The sequence below is a fragment of the Chelon labrosus genome, assembly GCF_963514085.1.
Source record: "Chelon labrosus genome assembly, chromosome: 4".
Lineage (NCBI taxonomy): Eukaryota > Metazoa > Chordata > Actinopteri > Mugiliformes > Mugilidae > Chelon > Chelon labrosus.
Window position 1 is genome coordinate 25,001,258 of NC_140340.1, and position 19,719 is coordinate 25,020,976.

Genomic DNA, 19,719 nt, shown 5'->3' on the forward strand with positions numbered 1-19,719 from the left:
ACTGCAGAAACATGTGAAGGAATCCGTGAAAGCTGCTGCTGCTGCTGCTGCTGCTCACACTGGGCTTCCTTCAGCATTAAGAGCCAGGAAAAAAAGAGACTCTGTGCTTCGAGAGAAATCAAGTTTGTGAGCATAAAGAACGCTTTCAGCCTCAGCAGTGCAGATTATATCGAGCATGAATGACTGCGCAGTTTTCCCAATCAGTCAACAATCTGCCGTCAAACAATGCTCTCAAGTAAATGATCAAATTCAATCAGTTCACGTAAAGGTTTGTTCAAAACAAACTTTATCTCGAACTGATTAAAGTTGGTTTTAAGTGAATCTTTTCCCCAGAAGCCTTTGGCTACTCTTGTGTATTTAATTCTCTAACTTTACTGTACCATTGTCATCCACATCTGCAGCGCCATCGACAATGGTGAAAGGCAAATCTAGGGCACTGTGGTATCCTAATTATCATTAGCCATTCATCCTATTCATCCTGTCCCATCCCACACACATTCTCACAGCACATACCCAAGCATTCACCACCCCTTGACTGTCCCCAGGCAATCTACACCTGCAGAGTCCCCAAGCCATGGACAGCTGGATTCCCACATATTACCCATAAAAGACACACATTTGTTTCCATTTGTAACGCCATCCCTCAAACAGATTGTAAATCCCGATAACCAGCCGAACGCAGTCATTGGCCGAGAGCGAGGTTTTGGCCCGCCTCCTCAAAACAAATGCAGCCCTCTCATTGGCCCGCCGCCTTCAAACAGGACGATTCGGACACGCCCCCGACTTCAGCAGAATTATAAAGCCGAGGAGGTTTGCCCATGTGGATGTTGTGAACTGTCAACATTGTATTGCTATCATCTCTGAGAGGAGGACAAGCCTCTTTGCTGCAACTACTTTTTTTTCTTCTTTGGAAGCTACACACCATACACTAATCAAGATGAAGGTTGTCGGATCTACCTGCGCCTTGAAGAGCAAGGTCGGCGGCGAGGACATGGTGCGCTGCCTGTCCGAGCAGAGCCTGGCCATCTCCAAATGCAAGATCCCGCTGCTGGACGAGCAGATGAGCGTCTTCCTCCAGGACATGAACAGCTGCTACAGCAAGCTGAAGGAGCTCGTGCCCACTCTGCCCACCAACAAGAAGGCGAGCAAGGTGGAGATTCTGCAGCACGTCATCGACTACATCTGGGACCTGCAGGTCGAGCTGGACGAGCCGGAGAAGAGCCGTCAACACTCCGTCGGCGGCGTCCCCCGCACCCCGCTGACCACTCTGAACGCAGAGATCGCCAGCATCGCAGTTGAGGTAAATATCTTGTCACACATGCTGCAGAATAAATATGAGAATAGCCCAGTGTCCCACATGGTTGCATGTGCCACTGAAATACATTAAGTTTCTGAATGTCAGTAGGCGTGCGCAAAGTTGCCAAGTCCGTGCGTAAAAGCTCCTTTTGCGCACAGGTTAGATTGTAACTGCCTTGTATCCATGAAACCCACATGTACTAATCAACCGACTTTTCTCTCCCCTCAGAGTGGATGCTCAGATGACAGGATTATGTGCCGTTAAGAGCCCCATCACCCCGCAGCGAGCACCGCGAAGAACGAACAAGGCTACATGATGTGACGTCTCGACCACATCAGCAATTAAAACCTTGAACTGTGTAGGGACGTTTCAAACTCCCAAAATGCTAGAAAATATACCGTTGTGTGGACATCGTCCGGCAGCGAGTGTCTCCGTCACTCACGGCTCTCGATTCATCCGAGGGCCATGAGATAAGAAGAAGACCGGCGGTGTCAAGACATAGACTGGGTTAGCCGGGGGGACCAAGACACGTTCAGTGCAACCAGCATCGCTTGTTGCTTGTAGAGTATCTCAAGAAAGCTTATGTGTCTGTTACACTCTTTGTATCTTAACCATATAGAGAATTAAACATTTTGTACAATTTTTAAAAAAAGTTATTTTTCTCAGATTCCTGAGCGACAAACTGTATTGTATATTACAATGCCACAGTATGTGAAGATATTGTTTTCTTACAATGTACTTTATTGGTGTTTTTATTAAAACAAGACAATTATTTTTGAACAAGACTTCTTCTGTGTCACGTGTCACTGTGTGTGTGTGTGTGTGTGTGTGTGTGGGAGCAAGATGTGTATCACATCATGTGCCAGGGGCTGTTCAGTGTTGATTTCTTTCCTAGAATTATAGTTGTGAAAAATAACACTCCTGTGGTTGGTCTTATTATCCTTTAGATTAAAAACAGGCTCACTCATATTCATCAGAACATCTTATCTTGAGTTCCCAGTGTTTAGCTGATTGCCAGTAAAAAGTGCTACACCTACAAGAAGCTGTTAAGTCATTCAGGTTACACAAAACTAAAGCTGGTGGTAAACATAATGGCTCAAAGCCAGTTAAATTGGTAATTTGCCTCCTCTCTATTGGTCATTAAGGTATCTCATTACAAGGGGAAGTCTCACTTAAAATCGTCTATAGATATCTACAAATACAATTCTCACAGTCATCACAAATGTATTCTATTAAGTTTATCCTCCACATGTGTTTAACAAATTCAATGGCAGCGAAATTATTTATGGTTTATATGGAAAGAAAGAAAAAAATAAACACAAAAGGCTTGTTTCACTTCATAAAACGTCCATTTAAACCTGGTGTTTCAATATGTCATCGTGTAAATCAGCAGTTTTTTAAAGTCTCTCCCGGCATCGCAGGGGTTAAAATGGCTTTGGCGAGGCGATTCGTTATAAGATTTATTCTGTCTCCCTGGTGCAATGTTTTTCCCATTTCCCTGCGGTGCGATGCGCACAGCTGCAGCCCCGGCGTGGCCAGTGTGTGATGATTGTGTTTGTGTGATAGCTTTGTGCCAAGGGCAGGGGAGGGCGGCGGGGCCCAGACTGAGCGGCGCCTCGGCACACCTGGGGAAGTTCAGGTTAAATAGCTCCACATTCCTCAACACACAGCTGATTGAAACATTAACAAACAGTAATCCATGGGCCAGGCCGCAGATGGGCCGGGAACCACGCCAAGACGGAGAGAGAGAGAGAGAGAGAGTTAGTCTCGGGTAGAGATTCCCACAGTACAGTCATATGCCTTAAGTTTGCTATTAATATATACACTTCTTATAAAAGGAAACCTACATTGCTCGAGCCATTAGAGAAGTGTATGCGATCACTGAACACAATTATTGAACACGTACTAATTCCTTGATATTCAAAACCATTCATTCTATTTCCCCTCTCAATAGTTAATAAATCGTAATGATCTACAAGGCGCATACAAATGCTCTTTATGGAGTGTGACTGAGCTGTGGTGGAAACCAGGTCATTGTTCTGTTCACAGTAAATCTGTAGTTAATATTATATTACATTTAAATAGAATTAAAACTGCCACGCGGATTTTATATTTACTTCAGTCAAAATTATTATTATTTTAATCCCTGTCTATAAACGTGAATCAAACCTCACGTCCCCTTCTTCAACTCTCTCTGTGGTCGTTAGCGCCCTCCTGCGAACATGAAATGAATTGCAGGCATTAAAAAGACTGAAGTTTCCCTCTTGTGACAAAGAATGAGACATTAGAAGACAACAGCGACCTCCTCTGGTGACATTAAAAACCTGCGGCTATGACTGACCTACTAACATTTAGTACTTAAGTAGCCTAGTGTATTGAAGTACAACTTTGAAGTACTTGTTCTTGACTTGAGAATTTTTGCACAGAAGTTTCATGCTGGTACTTCCTTCACTTTTATGTTTAACTGCCATTCAACCGATGGATTTTACACAGATATAAAACAATAACATACCACCTTTTGTTAAACGTATGCTGAATTGTTACGGATTCAAATATTCTACAGTATTTATAGCAGGTTTAAACATTCCTCTGACATTTCCAGCCAAATGTTGTGTGGGTAACTAGGACTAGTAACTAGTATTTACTGTAGCACTGTATTCAATAAAAAAGTTGTAAATTGTCTGCACTTCATTTGGAAACCTACAGTAGCACTTTTTATTCTACTACATGTGTTTTACAGCAACAGTGACTAGTTTTTCTCCTGATTAAAAATGTACTGCTTCCAGTTGTGCTTTTGTGTCGTGTTATTAGCAGTTCAACCAAAGACTCCTTTCCATCTGAACTTCTTTAATAGTTTAACTGAAATGAGAGTCGGAGATCAAAAGCTTCTCTACATTAAAAATAATAATAATAATAAAATAATAATAATCTGCAGCAGTACTTTGTCGTAACTCCATTTATCATCTGGTGACCCTGACCTTTGTGAACCACTGGAGTTAAATGACTGCACAGTGTATGAAGTAGTTAAAACTGGTGTTGGAAGAAATCTTCACATTGTTAGTTCAGTAAGTATCAGTTGAGCAAATAATATATACGTATAAGCAGAAAGATTTCGTTAAAGTATAATAGTAGTGGTTTGGTCCCTCTGACTGTTATTATTCGTAGTGAAGCCTCAGTGTGTGTAACAGCGTGATACTGTTGTAGCTGCTGCAGGTGGAGCTAGTTTCAACTACTTTATGTAGAGTTTTATAAACTGAGACATCAGATAAACGATTAAATCTGTTTTTTAGGAGCTATTGGATCATTTGAACATTTATTGAAATGAAACCACATCAGAGGGGAAAATAATCGTAAAAATTTGTTGAAGCTGTTAAAAACTTATAGACATCTGAGACCCTAACTACCCACTGTTGTTATTAAGAAGGCGTTTGGAAACCTTTAAGAAATTGTTACATTTTCAAAGCTTTTTGTGTCATCCATTGTGTAAAATCTTCATTTTAAGAGCAGAATATTTCAGGTTTGCAGCTGCATGCAGGTATGCAGCTGCATAAAATGGGAATACTTAAGTAAATGTACTCAGTTACTTTCCTCTAATGGTTAAAACACTCCACCATGATGATCAGTATTATCAATCTAATAATGCCGTAGATGACATAATGGACAGGCTCTCTATTCTGCTTATTCAACTGCACTACTGCCTGTGTTTACACTTGTTGAGAATTTAGTGCATCTCTCTGTATGGTTTTATGAAGTCTTGAAGTTGATTGTTTCACAACACAAAGTAAGCTATAAAAATGAAAATCAAAGCAAGGTAGCATTACTGACTGGATATGAGATGGAAAAAATGGGAATGTCTCATTTCTTCATTTGTTTTATTCCAGTAAGCTGACAGCAGCTTGGCGGTTTTGTTCCATTAAAGTCATTATTTTGTGAAGGCACTATACTGGCTGCTATCTACCGTCTCCACATTGGAAACTCCATATTGGAGTAAATTGCACAGAGGCATTGCAATGATATTCGGAACATAATGGCAGAACCGGAGTCGGGATTGTTTAAATAGAAATTTGTATTTACATCAATATCAACAGAAAAATTCTGTAATATACATCCTGTAAAATGACAGCTTATCTCAGCTCCAAAACAAAGAGAAAACAAAACAAACCAAATCATCTCTTGCCTCTTTTTGCACTTCATCCAAACTTGACAAAGTTCCTTTTTCAGGAAGTAACAAAGTCTGGACATAAAATGAAGTCGTTTCCTGAAAAATAGATGAAATATTGATATGTCTTAGAGTGGATTTCATTCCATTGGTATGTCTCTATCACAGCAAAACATGCTTTTTTTTTGTCTGAATGTAAAAACGTTCTGCTTGAGGGTTGAGTGTTTCCAGTCCTCTTCATGCTGCACCGACAGCCTCCCACTGTGGAACAACCTATTCCATGTCCAGAACCATCCATGATATGTACCCATTTACCATGAGAATAATATAACACATGTCATACAAATGTACACCAGAAGCCTCAGAAACTATACACAGGTGTGGAAAAATATCTTTGGATTGCGCATGTTGAAAAGGTAGATTCAGCAAGTTGATAACAGTCAAAAGAACATGGTGTGAATAAAAATACACTTGACAGATAGAGCTGGTGGGAGAACACTGCAGGGACCAGGCTTGTTGTTGAGCTGAGGAATCCGTGTTCCCACCTGCTATCAATCCTATCATTCTACGTGGTCGGCGTCTTTGCGTCCTGTTCCGTCAGAATTCACCTTTCCTACCTTTCAATAAAACGTCTGATGGCGTCAAAGCTCAAACCTTCAACGCGTCAGATACTCGTCAGAAGTAAAAGTGCCTTGCTAAAACATGAAACACATAACTTTTTGGAAAAATTAAAACGCATTCAGAAAATGACAAACAAAGGAACAGAAAATCAAACTGCAACATTTGCAAAAGCATTAAAAAAAAAAGAAAAGAAAAAAGAAAATCAACCAAATCAGTATTGACCTATGGGACACAAAAATACAAGCAGGTCTCATACTCTGTGCAAGAATGGGCCTTTAAAAAGCATGTTTGATATATTTTGTAGAATATTTACAATTCATATTCACAGAGGACATTTGAAACATCTAATACTGCAGTACCATTTGTTTGCTTATGACAGGGATTATGATGCTCAGTTATAGTCTAAAGCATAGAGGTGAGAGTTATTGCTCCAATCTGCATAACATAGTAAACTGTGTGCTTATAGCTTCCCATGACTTAAGAACGAAGGGCATCCTAGGGGTAAGAAAAGACAAAAAGAAACCCACTGTTGCCAAGGCATCGAATCTCTAGTAAGGCTGTAATGATGAAGAAATATTGCATCAATCTTTGTTCCACGCAGAAGCCTCCAGGTAAAGTGCAGCCACAGCCAGTTGTACCGTAGTCCAGTTCTGTAGCCTGGCCGTGCCGCTAAATACTGCCTCGGAGTTTCACATCTGTCGCCTGAACGCACACAAACACGTGCACACAGTTTTTTTGGATGTGTATGCGTGCAAGGCTTCAGCTCAGGATGAAACCTTACACAAGTTGTCCTTGTAGCCCTACTTTCTGGAGGGCAAACAGTGTACTGTGCCGAGTCACATTTCTGAGTCACATTTTATGCTGGAGGACTCGAACAGTCAGCGTGTGTTTGTGTGTGTCCAGCTCCTTTCCTGGTCCGGTCGGCTCTGCCATTACCGAAAGGGTCCAGAGTCTGCAGTCAGCCACAGGTCCTCAGCAATACTTCTGCTGAGATAGACAAACAGATAGAAAAACCCGGCTAAATGTTGTAACTGGAGCTGGCTCCAGATAGTTCTTAAATATCTAACATTTATACAGTTGGGGAGATAAGATGACTCCAGAAATTCACACAGATAAAGAAATCGTAACATTACATGTAACGACACTAGCTGATGTCATTAAAGCCGAGTTTGGAATGATCCAAAAGGGAGTTTAAGAGTTTAAAAGGACACCGTCAATGTTGAAAGTTGCTGAACTGGAGCCCCCACTGAATCTTGAAGATTTAAACACTATCCGTCTCGAGGAATGCACTAAAAACCGTAAAGTGTTAAATACCTATTATTGTGTTTTCTTTGTGTGAACTTCAGAAGTTAATACCAATGTCTAGTCAAAAATACATGCGAACTTCTCTACTAGAGTGATAGACCATGTGTCTTTGTTCATGAGTAACTTATTTCCCCTACTGTATTCAACAGCGCTGTAAAACATCAGCTGAACCTCATGTAAGGCCACTATGTGTCTACCTGATCAGGTCCCATTGGTATTCTGCCCATTGTCATAGGGTTCATGCTCATTTGGCCCTGAACCTGTCCTGGTATTTGAGCCATCTGGCCTGCACCAGACCCACTGACTGGTCCACCCATGGAGTTGTTCATCATCATGGGTCCAAACTGGCCCTGGTTGCCCTGCTGCGGGAACTGTTGCGGGGGATAGGAGCTGGAAAACCAGAATTCACATGAGTCACATACCACAACTTTACTTTAAGAATGATCACAGAGGGATGAGTCTTTCCTAATGCAGTGCTATAATGGTTATTGAACTCGTAATAAAGCCAAGCAATGATAATATTTTGCTAAAGGAAGCCTGATACCACATACTTGTTACGCGGCATGCCACCCTGTGGCCAGCCTTTCATGTCTCCAGATGGGTACATGTGCCCGCCCTGTGGATTTCCCTGCATCCCTGGCATCATGGTGGTCTGTGGAGGACCTCCCATTCTTCCTTGCATCATATTTCCTGGTGGGCTACTTCCTGGCGCCATGAATGATGGGTCCCCCTGCTGGCTCATTCCTGCTAATTCAGCAAAAGGAGTCACAGGTAAGTAGTCTGGCTTTCGCCAGCCTGATCTGACAGCGGTTTCTTTTCCGCCCTGCAGATCAGTCTGGAAACCCACACATTCACTTCTCCTGCAGCCGATCCACTTTTTCTGGAGCCAATCACAAACGGGCTTATCCGCCTGGCGCGCTATTGGTGGGTTCAAAACGATGACGTCAGAGAAGCGACGGTAAAGTCGGCAAGCAGCTTGTTGTTTACATGAAACATGGCAGCCACCAGAGCACAGCTATCCGTCGACGCCGCTGTCGCTGCTGTTTTAAAAGATTTCAAAGGCAAGTGTTTTCTTTGAAAACGGAACAGAAACTTTCTGCCATTGCTGCTTCTGCAGACCGCTGATCAATCCTACAAACCATCCACGTTTGTTGACACGTTTCCTGCCTGGAGTTTCGCGTCGCTCTGCAAAGTACGTCACCCGGATCGATGGTCTGATTGGTGAATGACTATCCAATTGCGTACAGAGTCATTTGAACTATGCCCGTTGATCACGCCTCTTGTGCAGTAGAAATTACATGGCAGACTCCCCAGACTAATGTTCAGTCTTAAAAGATTGAACTTAGTCTGGCGAAAGCCAGACTAACAGATAAGAGTCATCCAGGTGGAAATCATAGGGCTTGTTCAGACCTTGCATTAAGATCAGATTTGGGTGATCTGTTCGCAAGTGACCAGCTTTAGGTACATGTGTTGAGACCTGGCATTAAACATGCTTCTCCATATCCGATCTTAGTTCTGCGCTCTATATGCAAAAAAACTGACATCATCTGGGGCACAGTAGAATATTTTAACCGCTGATGTCTCTAAAGGATCCTGAACAGAGAACAGCACTGTTTTATGTGTGTGCGTCATGACTTTAGTACACACATTAAGTTGATCTCCACCCTGATGTTAGTTAGATAAAAAACTCATGATTATAAGTCCAACCTTAGAAGTTTCAATACACACCGTAACCTCTGGGAATAAAGGGAAGTAAAGACATCGCTAAATGAGGAAATACTTAACCACACACGGTTCCTTATACATCAATATGACCGAATCAATAATTATTAAATACTTTCATTTGTGAATTCTTACTTTTAGTTAGTTAACAACTACATGGTCAGAATATTTTAAAAGACTCCCATTAATAATGAACATCACTTGGTTTTTCCTTTTAGGTGATCATTTATAATAGCAGTCATGTGTTTTTTTCTGAAAGAATGAGTCAAAATGCTGCTGATGCAGGAGCACCACTGTTGAGTTCACACTACTAAAGGAATGCAGACAAATATGTCCCAGAACACCTCCAAATGTGGTCAGAGATCGGATCTCTCAATGCGTCCTGGGGGTGTTCACCCGTCTTTTTTTTTACGTGACTGGATCGCCCAAATTGGATCTTAACGCAAAGTCTGAACAGGCCCATACAGACTGCTAAATCTGTCTCAGTTAACTCACCATAGTTACCTCCATAGTTGAACCCCTGTTGTCCTGGTTGATTCATGGGAGGCCCTCCCATCGGGCTGTCCATGCCGCCTGGAGCGGTGACATTGGGAGGAGGGCTAAAGGCTCCTGCTGGCCCCTGACCCTGCTGCTGCTGCTGCTGTTGCTGCTGCTGCTGCTGCTGCATAAGCATCATCATCCGCTGTCTCCTCATCTGCATGGTCATCATCTCCCTGCTGCGCTGAGCCATCATCTGGGCATTCAAAAAACCAGGCTGCAGAATAACGCAATACAACACCTTTATTAAAAGGGGCTCTTAAAAAGGAATGTAGACAACTTCATAAGTAAAGTGCCGATTATATACCTGACCACTCATGCCTGCAGACTGCATGCCGGGCTGCATGCCGGGCTGCATGCCGGGTTGCATGCCGGGCTGCATGCCGGGTTGCATGCCGGGCTGCATGCCGGGCTGCATGCCGGGTTGCATGCCGGGCTGCATGCCGGGCTGCATGCCTGGACGCATGGCCGGGTTCCCTCCAGAGGTGTTTTCCATCTTTATGCCTTGTCGAGTTTGGTTCATAAACTGCCAGGAAAGACCACATAGAGACAGTTTATTGTCTGCAGAGTTTGATGATATAGACACTTCTGAGGAACAGGGTGTCCTGTTCTATTTTCAATTTTACAATAAATCTGTGTGTGTGTGTATGATCACCTGCTGTCCTTGTAGTCTCTGCTGTAGTTGCAGTCGAAGAGGCTTGGTGGCAGTCATCATGCGAGGTCTTGTCATGTTTGCGCGAGGGTTGCCCATACCCCCCATGCCGGCCATGCCAGGGAAGCTCCCCGTCTGGCCCATCTGATTCATCATGGGGTTGAAGCCTCCAGGAGCCTGGCCTTGCATGGTGTTGCTGCCATAACCGGGTTGCATTCCCATGGAAGGTGGCCCCGGGGGCCCCGGGGGCCCCGGGGGTCCAGGGTAGCCTTGGCCATACATGGATTTTTGGTCCGTTCCGATGGAGGAGTCCATCCCTGGGAAAGGCTCTGATGGTGGGCCCTGGCCTTGATCCTTGCCCTGCTGGTGGCCTGGGGACTGGTGTAAGAAGACGTTGTCATGTTAGTAGATGAAGTAAGCTTTGCAAACTGAGTACACCAAAGCTGGCTGCAGGTATTTAATGCCAAAGTACAGTATACACATACTACAAAACCAAAAGTATCAAACCTTTGTGAGCTAAAGAACATTTAATGCTAAGCTAAAAGTGAAGTGGTCCCAACACTGGTAATGGGTGTATGTAAAGCAAAATGTATTCTGAATTATGTCTTATACCTGGCCTACTATTTCAGGGATGCCTAGGGCTCGGTCTATTTCCTGCAGAGCGATGACATCAGCAGTGTTGAGCAGAGAGTCAAGCTGGTCCAGAAGGGCCCGTTCGTCACTCGGGCCCTCGCTATTGGCCAGGGGCCCCAGCAGCTCATCCAGAGGGTGTGCAAACTGGTCCCTAATCCAACAAAGGAAACCAAGTGTTAAGGGACGTCAAGAAAAAAAAGACTGCAGTCACAGACTTGTATAGTGTTAGCATCAGAATTCAGCTTGAAGTCTCCCAAGTTTGAGGAATCAGAAATTATACGGCTGGTAAAAGGTTTACCTGTTTGTGTTACCCTGTGGCCTGTCCATTCCCATGGCAGAGTCTGGCCAGGAGGGGGACTGAGGTGGGGGTCCATGTCCACCAAAAGGGCTCATCCTCATATTGGCTTCATTGGTACCTACACAGGTGATGATGGGTAATGTATGATCAGAAACAATTAGTCAAACTGTCCACCAGTCAATTCAAAGATTATTTTAATCGAGATATTTATACCACTTTATTGAACCACACATAAATTATGTTCAATCATAAAACATGACTGAGTTATACATTTACAAGTCACAACAGACTCCTACCCATATCCATAAGCTGTTGTTGCAGCATGGATCTGGAGTTCCCAGGTGCACTGTTGGATCGGCTGATCATGGGTCCTCCCATCGGACCAGAGCGACCCATGCCTGGGTGTCCTGGTCCAGCCACAGGGCTGCCACTAGACCTCGGTATTCCCCATTCCCCTGGCCCTGCCATGGGTGGGCGTTGATGTATACCCATACCTCTGCCCACAGATCCTGAACAACACAAGAACCATGAACATTAAGTGTTTAATAAATGTGTTCAGCAACACAGTCAGTGCAGCTCCCTACATATCAGCACTTTCAAAGATGGTGAGTTAACTGAAGTAAGTAGTACTGCAAAAACTGATGTTTCCATGCTGTCTATTCTGTGCACATCATGACTAAAACAGAATGCTTGGTGTAAGTGTGTAAGTGTTTAAGTTACTTGTTGGATTGCCCCGTGGTGGACACACACCCATGCCTCCAGAAAAGCCATTGGGCATAGCTCCAGGTCGAATAGGAACATCTATGTTCTCTTGTTTGACCAATGTGGGACAGGGAGCATTCCTTCTTGTCGCCAGTCCACCTCCTACCGGTCCCTCTCCACACATGGGCTTGGCATCCATGGACAAGGCTCTTTGATAGGCACCACGCTGACCTTGAAGCATGGGAACTCTCTCCCCATCTGAAACAACACAATTATAGGTTTAATAAACCTCGACACATCTACATCACTGTCACTGCCACTGACTGGAGAGGATCCCAATGTGATACAGTGGATGATTTAAAAATACATTTGAGATGCCACATAGCTAGTATTACTTCAGTGTCTTAACTAATCATACTCTTCTGTCATTTTCTATACCAAGCATGTTTAGCATTTATATGACACACTTGGTTATACTAACTGACATACCGTGTAAACTGTCAGGAACATTCCCCTGTTTGTTTCCAACTTCTTTCCCTGCTCTGGAGTCTGGTTCAGGGAAGAAAACAGAGCTGTTCCTCGGGACACCCAGAATGGTCTCCAGGGTCTCCGTCTGAGCCATCAAAAAAACAAGATGATCAAAAACAATGTCTGGCTGGATATTTTAAAATCTATCTACAAAAATGCACACAGGAGAGGTTTGGAATAAAAGTCCTACCTCATCTGACGGCTCCATCTTGACCTTGCTGTCCATGCAGTGGGGGTCAGAGCTGGTGACCCCTGCACCCTGGGCTCCTCTCCCATCCATATCCTCTAGCTTTGGCTTAATATCACCGCTTTCTTTAGAATCATCTTTATTGAGGAGGTAGTGAAGAAGGGCGTGAGGTTTCTCCTTCTTAGGGCTGTGCTGCTCCTGCTTAGATTCCGATCCCCTTACTCCTCCAGTGGTGGCAGGCCCCGGCTCTGGTGCTCCTGCATCCAAGCTGCTCTTCCCCGTGGCTTCAGCTGTAATGCGAGCCACTTCATCAGGTGTGTTACCATTCTGTAAGAGTTTATGGAGGATCTTGTGCTTCTCTTGCAGTGACTGGCTTGCTAAATGCCCTGTGCCACCACAGGACGACAAAGCACCGTGATTCCCACTTGTGGAAGAGGACACTCCCGTTGAGGAGGAAGGACTGGTGACTCCAGCAGTTCCATCTTTAGCCTCAGGGGTGGAGCTGGGCCCAGAGTTTGTCGTGTGATTAGGTGGCACCAGCTCATCTGTAGGGGAGGTGAGGAGCTGCAGCAGCTTCTTGTGGGACTTGTCAGGGACGCGACGGTTGGATTCTCCCCCACCAAGAACTGCCTCTCCGCTGGCTTGGCTGTCTGGCTTGTCAGGAGGGCCCTCACTGGTGGGTGTGTTTGGGTGCTGCTGAGACTGCTGCTGAGACTGCTGCTCTCCACCAGCCCCTAGTGAACTGCCTGGGCTCTTAGAGTCGGAGTAGGCCGGTAGGCCTGGTTTACAGGGTCCACCTGCCGTCTGATTGGTGGAGTTGATGCTTGGGGAGCTGTCAGGTTTATGAGGAGGAGGAGAGGTGAGTGGGGAGGGCATTGGATTGCCCACTCCTTCACTGATGGCTTGGAGAGCATTCAACGAGCTGCTGGAGAAAGTGGTACCTCCACCTCCAGAGTTACTAGCATGAGTGGAGTTCATTGGAGAGTTCATACCTGCAAAGGAGACAACCAGAGGTGAAGTGAACAAAACACATGATTTAAATAGTCGTGGTTATCCACAACAAACTAACCTCCTTAAATTAAATGTTACTGATAGTTCTTAAGTTTGAAAGAAGTTTGGTTAGTACCTCCAGGAGAGAAGGGGCTGGCACCTGTCTTGGGGCTTCCTCGAACTCTGGGTGAACTCATGACATTATGTGGAGGACCGTTAATCCCTGGACTGGCCTGGGGAGGGCTGGTCATTCCCATCCCATACCCTCCACCTCCAGGTCCACTTCCAGCTCCATGGAACTGACCCATCTGCTGCTGATGGTGCTGCGGCTGCTGATGCATTCCGTGGTGGCTCATCTGATTCAGCTGGTTCATGGACCCCATTTGATTCACTGAGTTCATGGGGGAGTTCATTGGATGCATGGAATTCATTTGATTCATCTGATTCATCTGACCCATGTTGCTCATCTGATGCATGGAATTCATTTGATTCATCTGATGCACGGGATTCATTTGATGCACGGGATTCATCTGGTGCATGGGATTCATTTGATTCATGCGACCTCCTGCAGCGTATTGAGGTACTCCTCTCTGTGGTATGTTGCCCTGTTCAGCCATACCATAGCCCCTGTTCATGCCAATGCCTCCCCCTGGCCCCATATTCATCTGTTGGTTGGGGTTGTTCATGCCCATGTTTTGAGGCCTCATGCCCCCAGCCTGGTTCCCACGATAACCATTGTGATCCCTACAAGTAAAAAATAAAATGAGTAAAATCCATTTAATAAAGAACAAAGATTCTCTAAGCTCTAAAAATCATATTATTAAGTAGTTTAGAACTTTTCAGGTATTTGCACCTTTGTAGCAAGTGTGTAGACAGGAAAGAGTGTGGTTCATTTGTGTTGGGATTCCTACAGAGGTCACTCCTTGTTTGGGCTGTGACTGGGGTGCCATCAGAGAGTGAGAAGCGGTAGAGTGGCGTCTCTGCATGGCCATTATGAAAAGCTGGAGCAGAATAAAAGAAGTTAAAGAAATGAATGACGCCCAAAATTGCCAACTATGAACAAAGAATGCATAGTATCAGTATTGATGACAGCAATGTAGAATAACATATGGAAATTTAAAACATAACAAGTACATGCCATAAGCAGCTCTTCATCTATTGCTCCTTCTTTACCATTTACCCTTTTTGCAAAGTGATCTGCTGGCATGACTGATTTGCCGTTTATGTTTCAGGATACAAGTCACCAGCTCTTACAATTATGAATGTCTGCAGCTGCTCTGCAATAAATGTACCAGTAAACAACAGTGGAAAGTTTTTATTGCTAAACAACTTTGAAAAGCACTGACAGCTTTCCAAAGGTCATGTCTGAGGACTGGAGGCTACTGACTACTGATGACTTTCTAACTACATGCTTACATGACAATACACTAAGCAATGCACAGCTCAGGGATTGGCAGAATCTGCTGTGGTTTAGTACTGCTCCCCAGTAGGACCATTAATATAGGTCAGCACAAATATCATTCTCTGTTTGACAAGAGAGGCTAGTTGGTTGGAGGTGCAGAACTACATACCATCTTGATAGTGGCGTTTGTAGGACCACGGTTGTCCCTCGCTTCGATTGAGGAACATCTGCATGCAGCGTCTCACCAGGTCCTCCCAGCCGGGACGCATAGTGGTGTGAAGAGTGCTCTGCTGTTCAATTTCAATCAGTTTACCTAAAATAGAAGATGCAGTTAGTATGAAACAAATGATGATGGGTGATAAAGGGGAACAAAAGGGCTTTAGATAATGCTTAAGTTTCATTTCAGTCCTTCTCGCCAGACAGACATGCAGTTTTATCCGATAGCCTACTTGGTCTTCCAGAGCTTGTCTTGACCTCTACAGTTTCTCTTAATGACATTTTCTAATGAAAATGTGGGCAGTTGAAATTCCAAGCTTAATTTTCATATCCTCTATTGCTCAGAGGAGACATTGATTGCAAAGTTTTCCCACAATGTTTGAAGTGTTATCAGGCTGTGGGACTGTTGTGAGTCGGCAAACCTGGACCTGCTTTATACGTCTTAAGGAGTCAGTTAAAGCCTAAGGAGTTAATGACATACATACTTCTTTAAAATTCAGTAATCTATGTAATTTGCCCAGGAATGCCAACATTTTGTTTCTGCTGCACAAAAAAACAACAACACTTGGGTAAAAACTTTGGTCAATTAGATGTAACACAGTAGACACTTACCAGACAGTTCATGGCGGGTGCTGAACCTCTCTGTCCTCTCTACTGCTGTGATGCGTCGTGCCACACATATCATACACGACTGCAAATCTGAGTAGAGAGCAATGCAATGTTAAGTCCTCATATGACTACACTGGAGGAGAAACTGAACAGTCAGTGATACTTACCATCTCCCTCCTCCATCATAGCCCGGGGCTGTGTGAGGGCGAAACATTGCATGGTCTCATAGCGCTGGACCCCAGGCCTCTCTTCTGACAACCCATGACTCTGACCATGAACCAAGTTCACCAGCATACGACAGTTGAAGGTGTGGCTTTTCTGACGGGGTGCCTCTCCACCCCACGATGCTCCATTTGGTGCTATATAGAGAAAAATGTAAACAGCTCAGACTGTCAACAATGCATGCAATCGTTCATGCACATATGTGTCAATACATGTGATTTTGAATGAGTTTGAATCAATATAAGTCTGCACTTTCATCTCACCGTTAGACTTGGGTAGATTCTTGTGAAACTCCTCTCTGTCCTCATCGTGGATGATGTTGTACACGCTGGTGTTGATCAGCTCCTCCTGCTTGTACTGCAGGTACTGAGTCACATTGTCTGACACGAATACAATGCTGCCCTCTCGGTTAACCACAAACAGAAATCCATCCAAGGCCTAGAAAGAGCAGGGGCACACATGACAATAAATACTAATCAATGTAAATAACTTTTTTTCCCATCAACAGCAAGAGCAATGACATCAAGGCATCGGTCAAGCATATGGAAGGGCAGCTAATTGGTGTTGCCCTGAGTGATGGTCCCCAAGCTGACCTGTAAGAGCAGCGGTCCGAGATGGTCTTTGTCAATGACCCCTTGACCAGTGGAGGACACATCCGCCTTCTGGACATCGTCATCATTGCAAGGGTTTTTTCCTGAAGACATACAAAGCACATTATATTACCAACTAAGAGAACAATAATTTTACAATTTTGCACATGGATGTTTTACTACACAGAGCATTACATATCACAACTGACGTGTGCGTTTTCAGACAAAATATAATAATGGACATTTTTTGGACGCCCCTTCATCATGCTGCCTGTGACAGCCATTCTTTGAGTCACTACTTTTTCTGACCACCAGATGGCAGCACAAGTCACGGCTGCATGGTTGGCATGCCTTTCTATTTTTAAAATCAGCATGTGTCTGAGGCTTTGTTGGATACCACTCTATATAGCAGGGTCATTTGCAGCACACTAAGCAAGATGAGAATTAGTGTAACAGTAGATTCAAGACACTTTCAAACCAAAATTCTTGTTCAACCAAACTGACTTAAAAAAAACTTATAGCAGTGAGTAAAGATGTGTTATATAGGGGTGGGGGTTGAAAAAAGTGAGTTAAATAGACAACAGATAGGAAAAGAAGAAAACAGAAAGGCCCTTCATCATTCCCATCCTGTAACTATGGTAACCTGGCTGCACAACACCAGGAACAGCAGTAGTCAGCTGTGACCCTCTGGGTAGATTCCAATATGATTGCTCCCTTTCTTCCTTACCCACTTCTCCTCACAGATCTAATCTCAAAGCTAAAAACAGGTGGGGGAAAATATCCCCACCTTTGCGTATTTAATCATGTCATATCTGCAAAATGATTGCAAAATGGCCTACAGACAGGAATGACTCTCTATAAGGTCTGATTTCTGAGTCTCCAGTGTCATTAGTCTCCCAGAGAGAAGCATGGTTTGGCACTAACAGATAGACACTGTCACTGACAGCCTTGAGCCATGACCACCGAGGCTTGGTCTCAATTACTGGTGTTCATTTACCCCCAACGACACAAACAGCCAAACTCGCTGTCGGTCTGAGGCGGCCTGGCCATGAACCAAACACACCACTTCATCACTGGCATCATCTGTCCTGCAGCAGGGCACTTGACAAGCCTAACTTTGTCCACTGTTTGCTTCACAAATAAAAATAGAAAAAAAAATAATAAAGATGAGGTGAATTATAATGTTTCCTGAAGAGCCTGTCTAGGAGTGCATGGATGTAATCTGAACAGAGGTGGTACCTTGCTCTTTGATTTGTCTGATCTGCCTCACGGTCTCCTTGAGGATGGCACATTTATCAGGCTTGACGTTGAAGCTGTCAATGTTGGAGAGGTTGGCAGAGATGAGCTCAGCTAGCTCCTCGATGTACTTGCTCTCCTGTTCCCTCCGACGCTTGTCACACCTGCCGGGGCGCCAAGGGGATTAGACATGTTGCCATGACAACCTCACCTTCTCATGCCCCATCCGTATGCAGGCCATACGGGGCTCCAGTCCTTTGGATGTTTTATTAGAACCAAATGCACGTTTATAACAGGGATGTTTACGTGAGGCCAGGAGAAAGAAAGGGAGTTGACATGTGAAATACACTAAACAGATGCTCTAGCACTCACCCCAAGCCTGGTGTGTCACAGGTGGACAGTTTACGTTTGCGGTCTGAGCACAGCGGCTCCAATGAGTTGTCTCCTATGCCACTCATCTTCAGCGCATATCAGCACCTGAAAGCACACATCCTCACATCACATATATATATATATACACACGCACACATATAGACAGTGCAACATCATCAGAGAGAATAAAGAGTGGTTTATATGCTCATACGTGTGTGTGTGTGTGTGTGTGTGTGTGTGTGTGTGTGTGTGTGTGTGTGTGTGTGTGTGTGTGTGTGTGTGTGTGTGTGTGTGTGTGGCATGATCCAATCAAAAGCCATGTGTGGATTGGAAAGTGCTCTTAGCTGTGTGTTTTTTTTGCCAAGTCCACCCAGAATGAATAACTGTAAATGAATTGATGGTAGATTCCCACAGATTTATAAGGGCAGGCTATCCAGTTAGTAAAGCAGCCTTGGTTTCTGCTCTGTGTTTGATGGGAGTGAAATCTCATCTGTTCCACTGTGAGAAGCGACTGATGATGATGTAGTGATTTGCAGCCTCGGGGGAGATGGGTCATCCTGCGTTCAGCCAGCCTGCCCGCTAGAATGATACCACTCTGCTAGCAGTGGCAACACACATACACACTGCGTACACAAACCATTTCCACTACACTTACATGCTCAGGCATGTCATAACACAGTCTGTGAGAGTAAAGAGTCCTAGCACCTACTATCCCAGCAAGGCACATATTCAGCAGCCAGCCAGCTTTTGTCTAACGGCCTGGGAATGCAAAAGTAAAAAACACAAGCTGCTCAGGCTTGTGGAGCATTGAAGCAATTCAGGCGAGGCTCCACAGCGTATTCCAGTGACAAGGGAGAATGATCCATTTACCGCATTCTCTTTACTCTGCAGTCTCAATACTAGGCTACATCCGTTCTTTCTTCCAATAGGGTTTGACTTCTGCTCTCGATACCATCCTCAGACAACCCCTCCCTTCTCTCCCTCCCTCTCTGGGTGTAGCAGTACTGAGGTCCCTGCCCTTGTTTTGTTGCTCTGGCATTGCCCTGTGTCTGACCCCTCAGAGTTCAAATTAAAGGAAACCCCTGTAGCCAGCTTCTAAGGTCATTGCTTTTCCTATTCCCACCCAGAAACAAGCACAAAGCTGTAGCGTGTGGCTGTACAACCAGATTGTTCAACTGAAACTCTGTCCTGGACTTTGTGTATGTGTACGTGCACACACACAAGCGCACACAAGAGTGAGCTCATTCCAGAGAGGAATAGTGTAGAACGGATGGGAGCCATTATGCAACTCCTGCTCTGCAACTGCAGGCTAGGACATGCAGCCCAGTCACCCACCACCCCTACTACTACTACTAGAAGAGCACCAGGTTTCAGACACACACTCTGCACCATAAATCTGCATCGCATGCTTCTTGTCTGTCTACGTTTCAGCACCCCTCTC

At 44.5% G+C, this 19,719-nt stretch overlaps 2 protein-coding genes across 6 annotated transcripts in view; one reads left to right on the forward strand and one right to left on the reverse strand.

Annotated features, from left to right (window-relative positions):
• Nucleotides 1-802: 802 nt before the first annotated feature.
• Nucleotides 803-2,082, forward strand: id1 (inhibitor of DNA binding 1, HLH protein). Its single transcript, XM_084542042.1, has 2 exons — nt 803-1,300; nt 1,526-2,082. Exons 1-2 carry the CDS (start codon nt 938-940, stop codon nt 1,559-1,561), a joined length of 399 nt encoding a protein of 132 aa, XP_084398168.1. The 5' UTR covers nt 803-937; the 3' UTR covers nt 1,562-2,082.
• Nucleotides 2,083-5,345: 3,263 nt separating this feature from the next.
• ncoa3 (nuclear receptor coactivator 3) overlaps nt 5,346-19,719 on the reverse strand; it is a 29,485-nt gene continuing 15,111 nt past the window's right edge. Inside the window, exons 3-23 of one of the 5 annotated variants that reach the window (XM_084543549.1) lie at nt 18,279-18,383; nt 17,910-18,070; nt 16,674-16,774; nt 16,344-16,518; nt 16,026-16,217; nt 15,862-15,948; nt 15,203-15,346; nt 14,485-14,632; nt 13,768-14,375; nt 12,645-13,633; nt 12,416-12,539; nt 11,945-12,184; nt 11,521-11,733; nt 11,225-11,342; nt 10,906-11,077; nt 10,297-10,671; nt 9,949-10,167; nt 9,600-9,837; nt 7,934-8,129; nt 7,580-7,772; nt 5,346-7,064 (exon numbers count right to left, since the gene is read on the reverse strand). In XM_084543549.1, coding sequence (XP_084399675.1) covers nt 7,050-7,064; nt 7,580-7,772; nt 7,934-8,129; nt 9,600-9,837; nt 9,949-10,167; nt 10,297-10,671; nt 10,906-11,077; nt 11,225-11,342; nt 11,521-11,733; nt 11,945-12,184; nt 12,416-12,539; nt 12,645-13,633; nt 13,768-14,375; nt 14,485-14,632; nt 15,203-15,346; nt 15,862-15,948; nt 16,026-16,217; nt 16,344-16,518; nt 16,674-16,774; nt 17,910-18,070; nt 18,279-18,364 — 4,794 coding nt within the window. In that variant the 5' untranslated portion in view covers nt 18,365-18,383 and the 3' untranslated portion in view covers nt 5,346-7,049. Of the gene's footprint in view, nt 7,065-7,579; nt 7,773-7,933; nt 8,130-9,599; nt 9,859-9,948; nt 10,168-10,296; nt 10,672-10,905; nt 11,078-11,224; nt 11,343-11,520; nt 11,734-11,944; nt 12,185-12,415; nt 12,540-12,644; nt 13,634-13,767; nt 14,376-14,484; nt 14,633-15,202; nt 15,347-15,861; nt 15,949-16,025; nt 16,218-16,343; nt 16,519-16,673; nt 16,775-17,909; nt 18,071-18,278; nt 18,384-19,719 lie in introns of all 5 variants that reach the window. The other 4 variants (XM_084543548.1, XM_084543547.1, XM_084543546.1 and 1 more) reach the window with 4 other exon arrangements.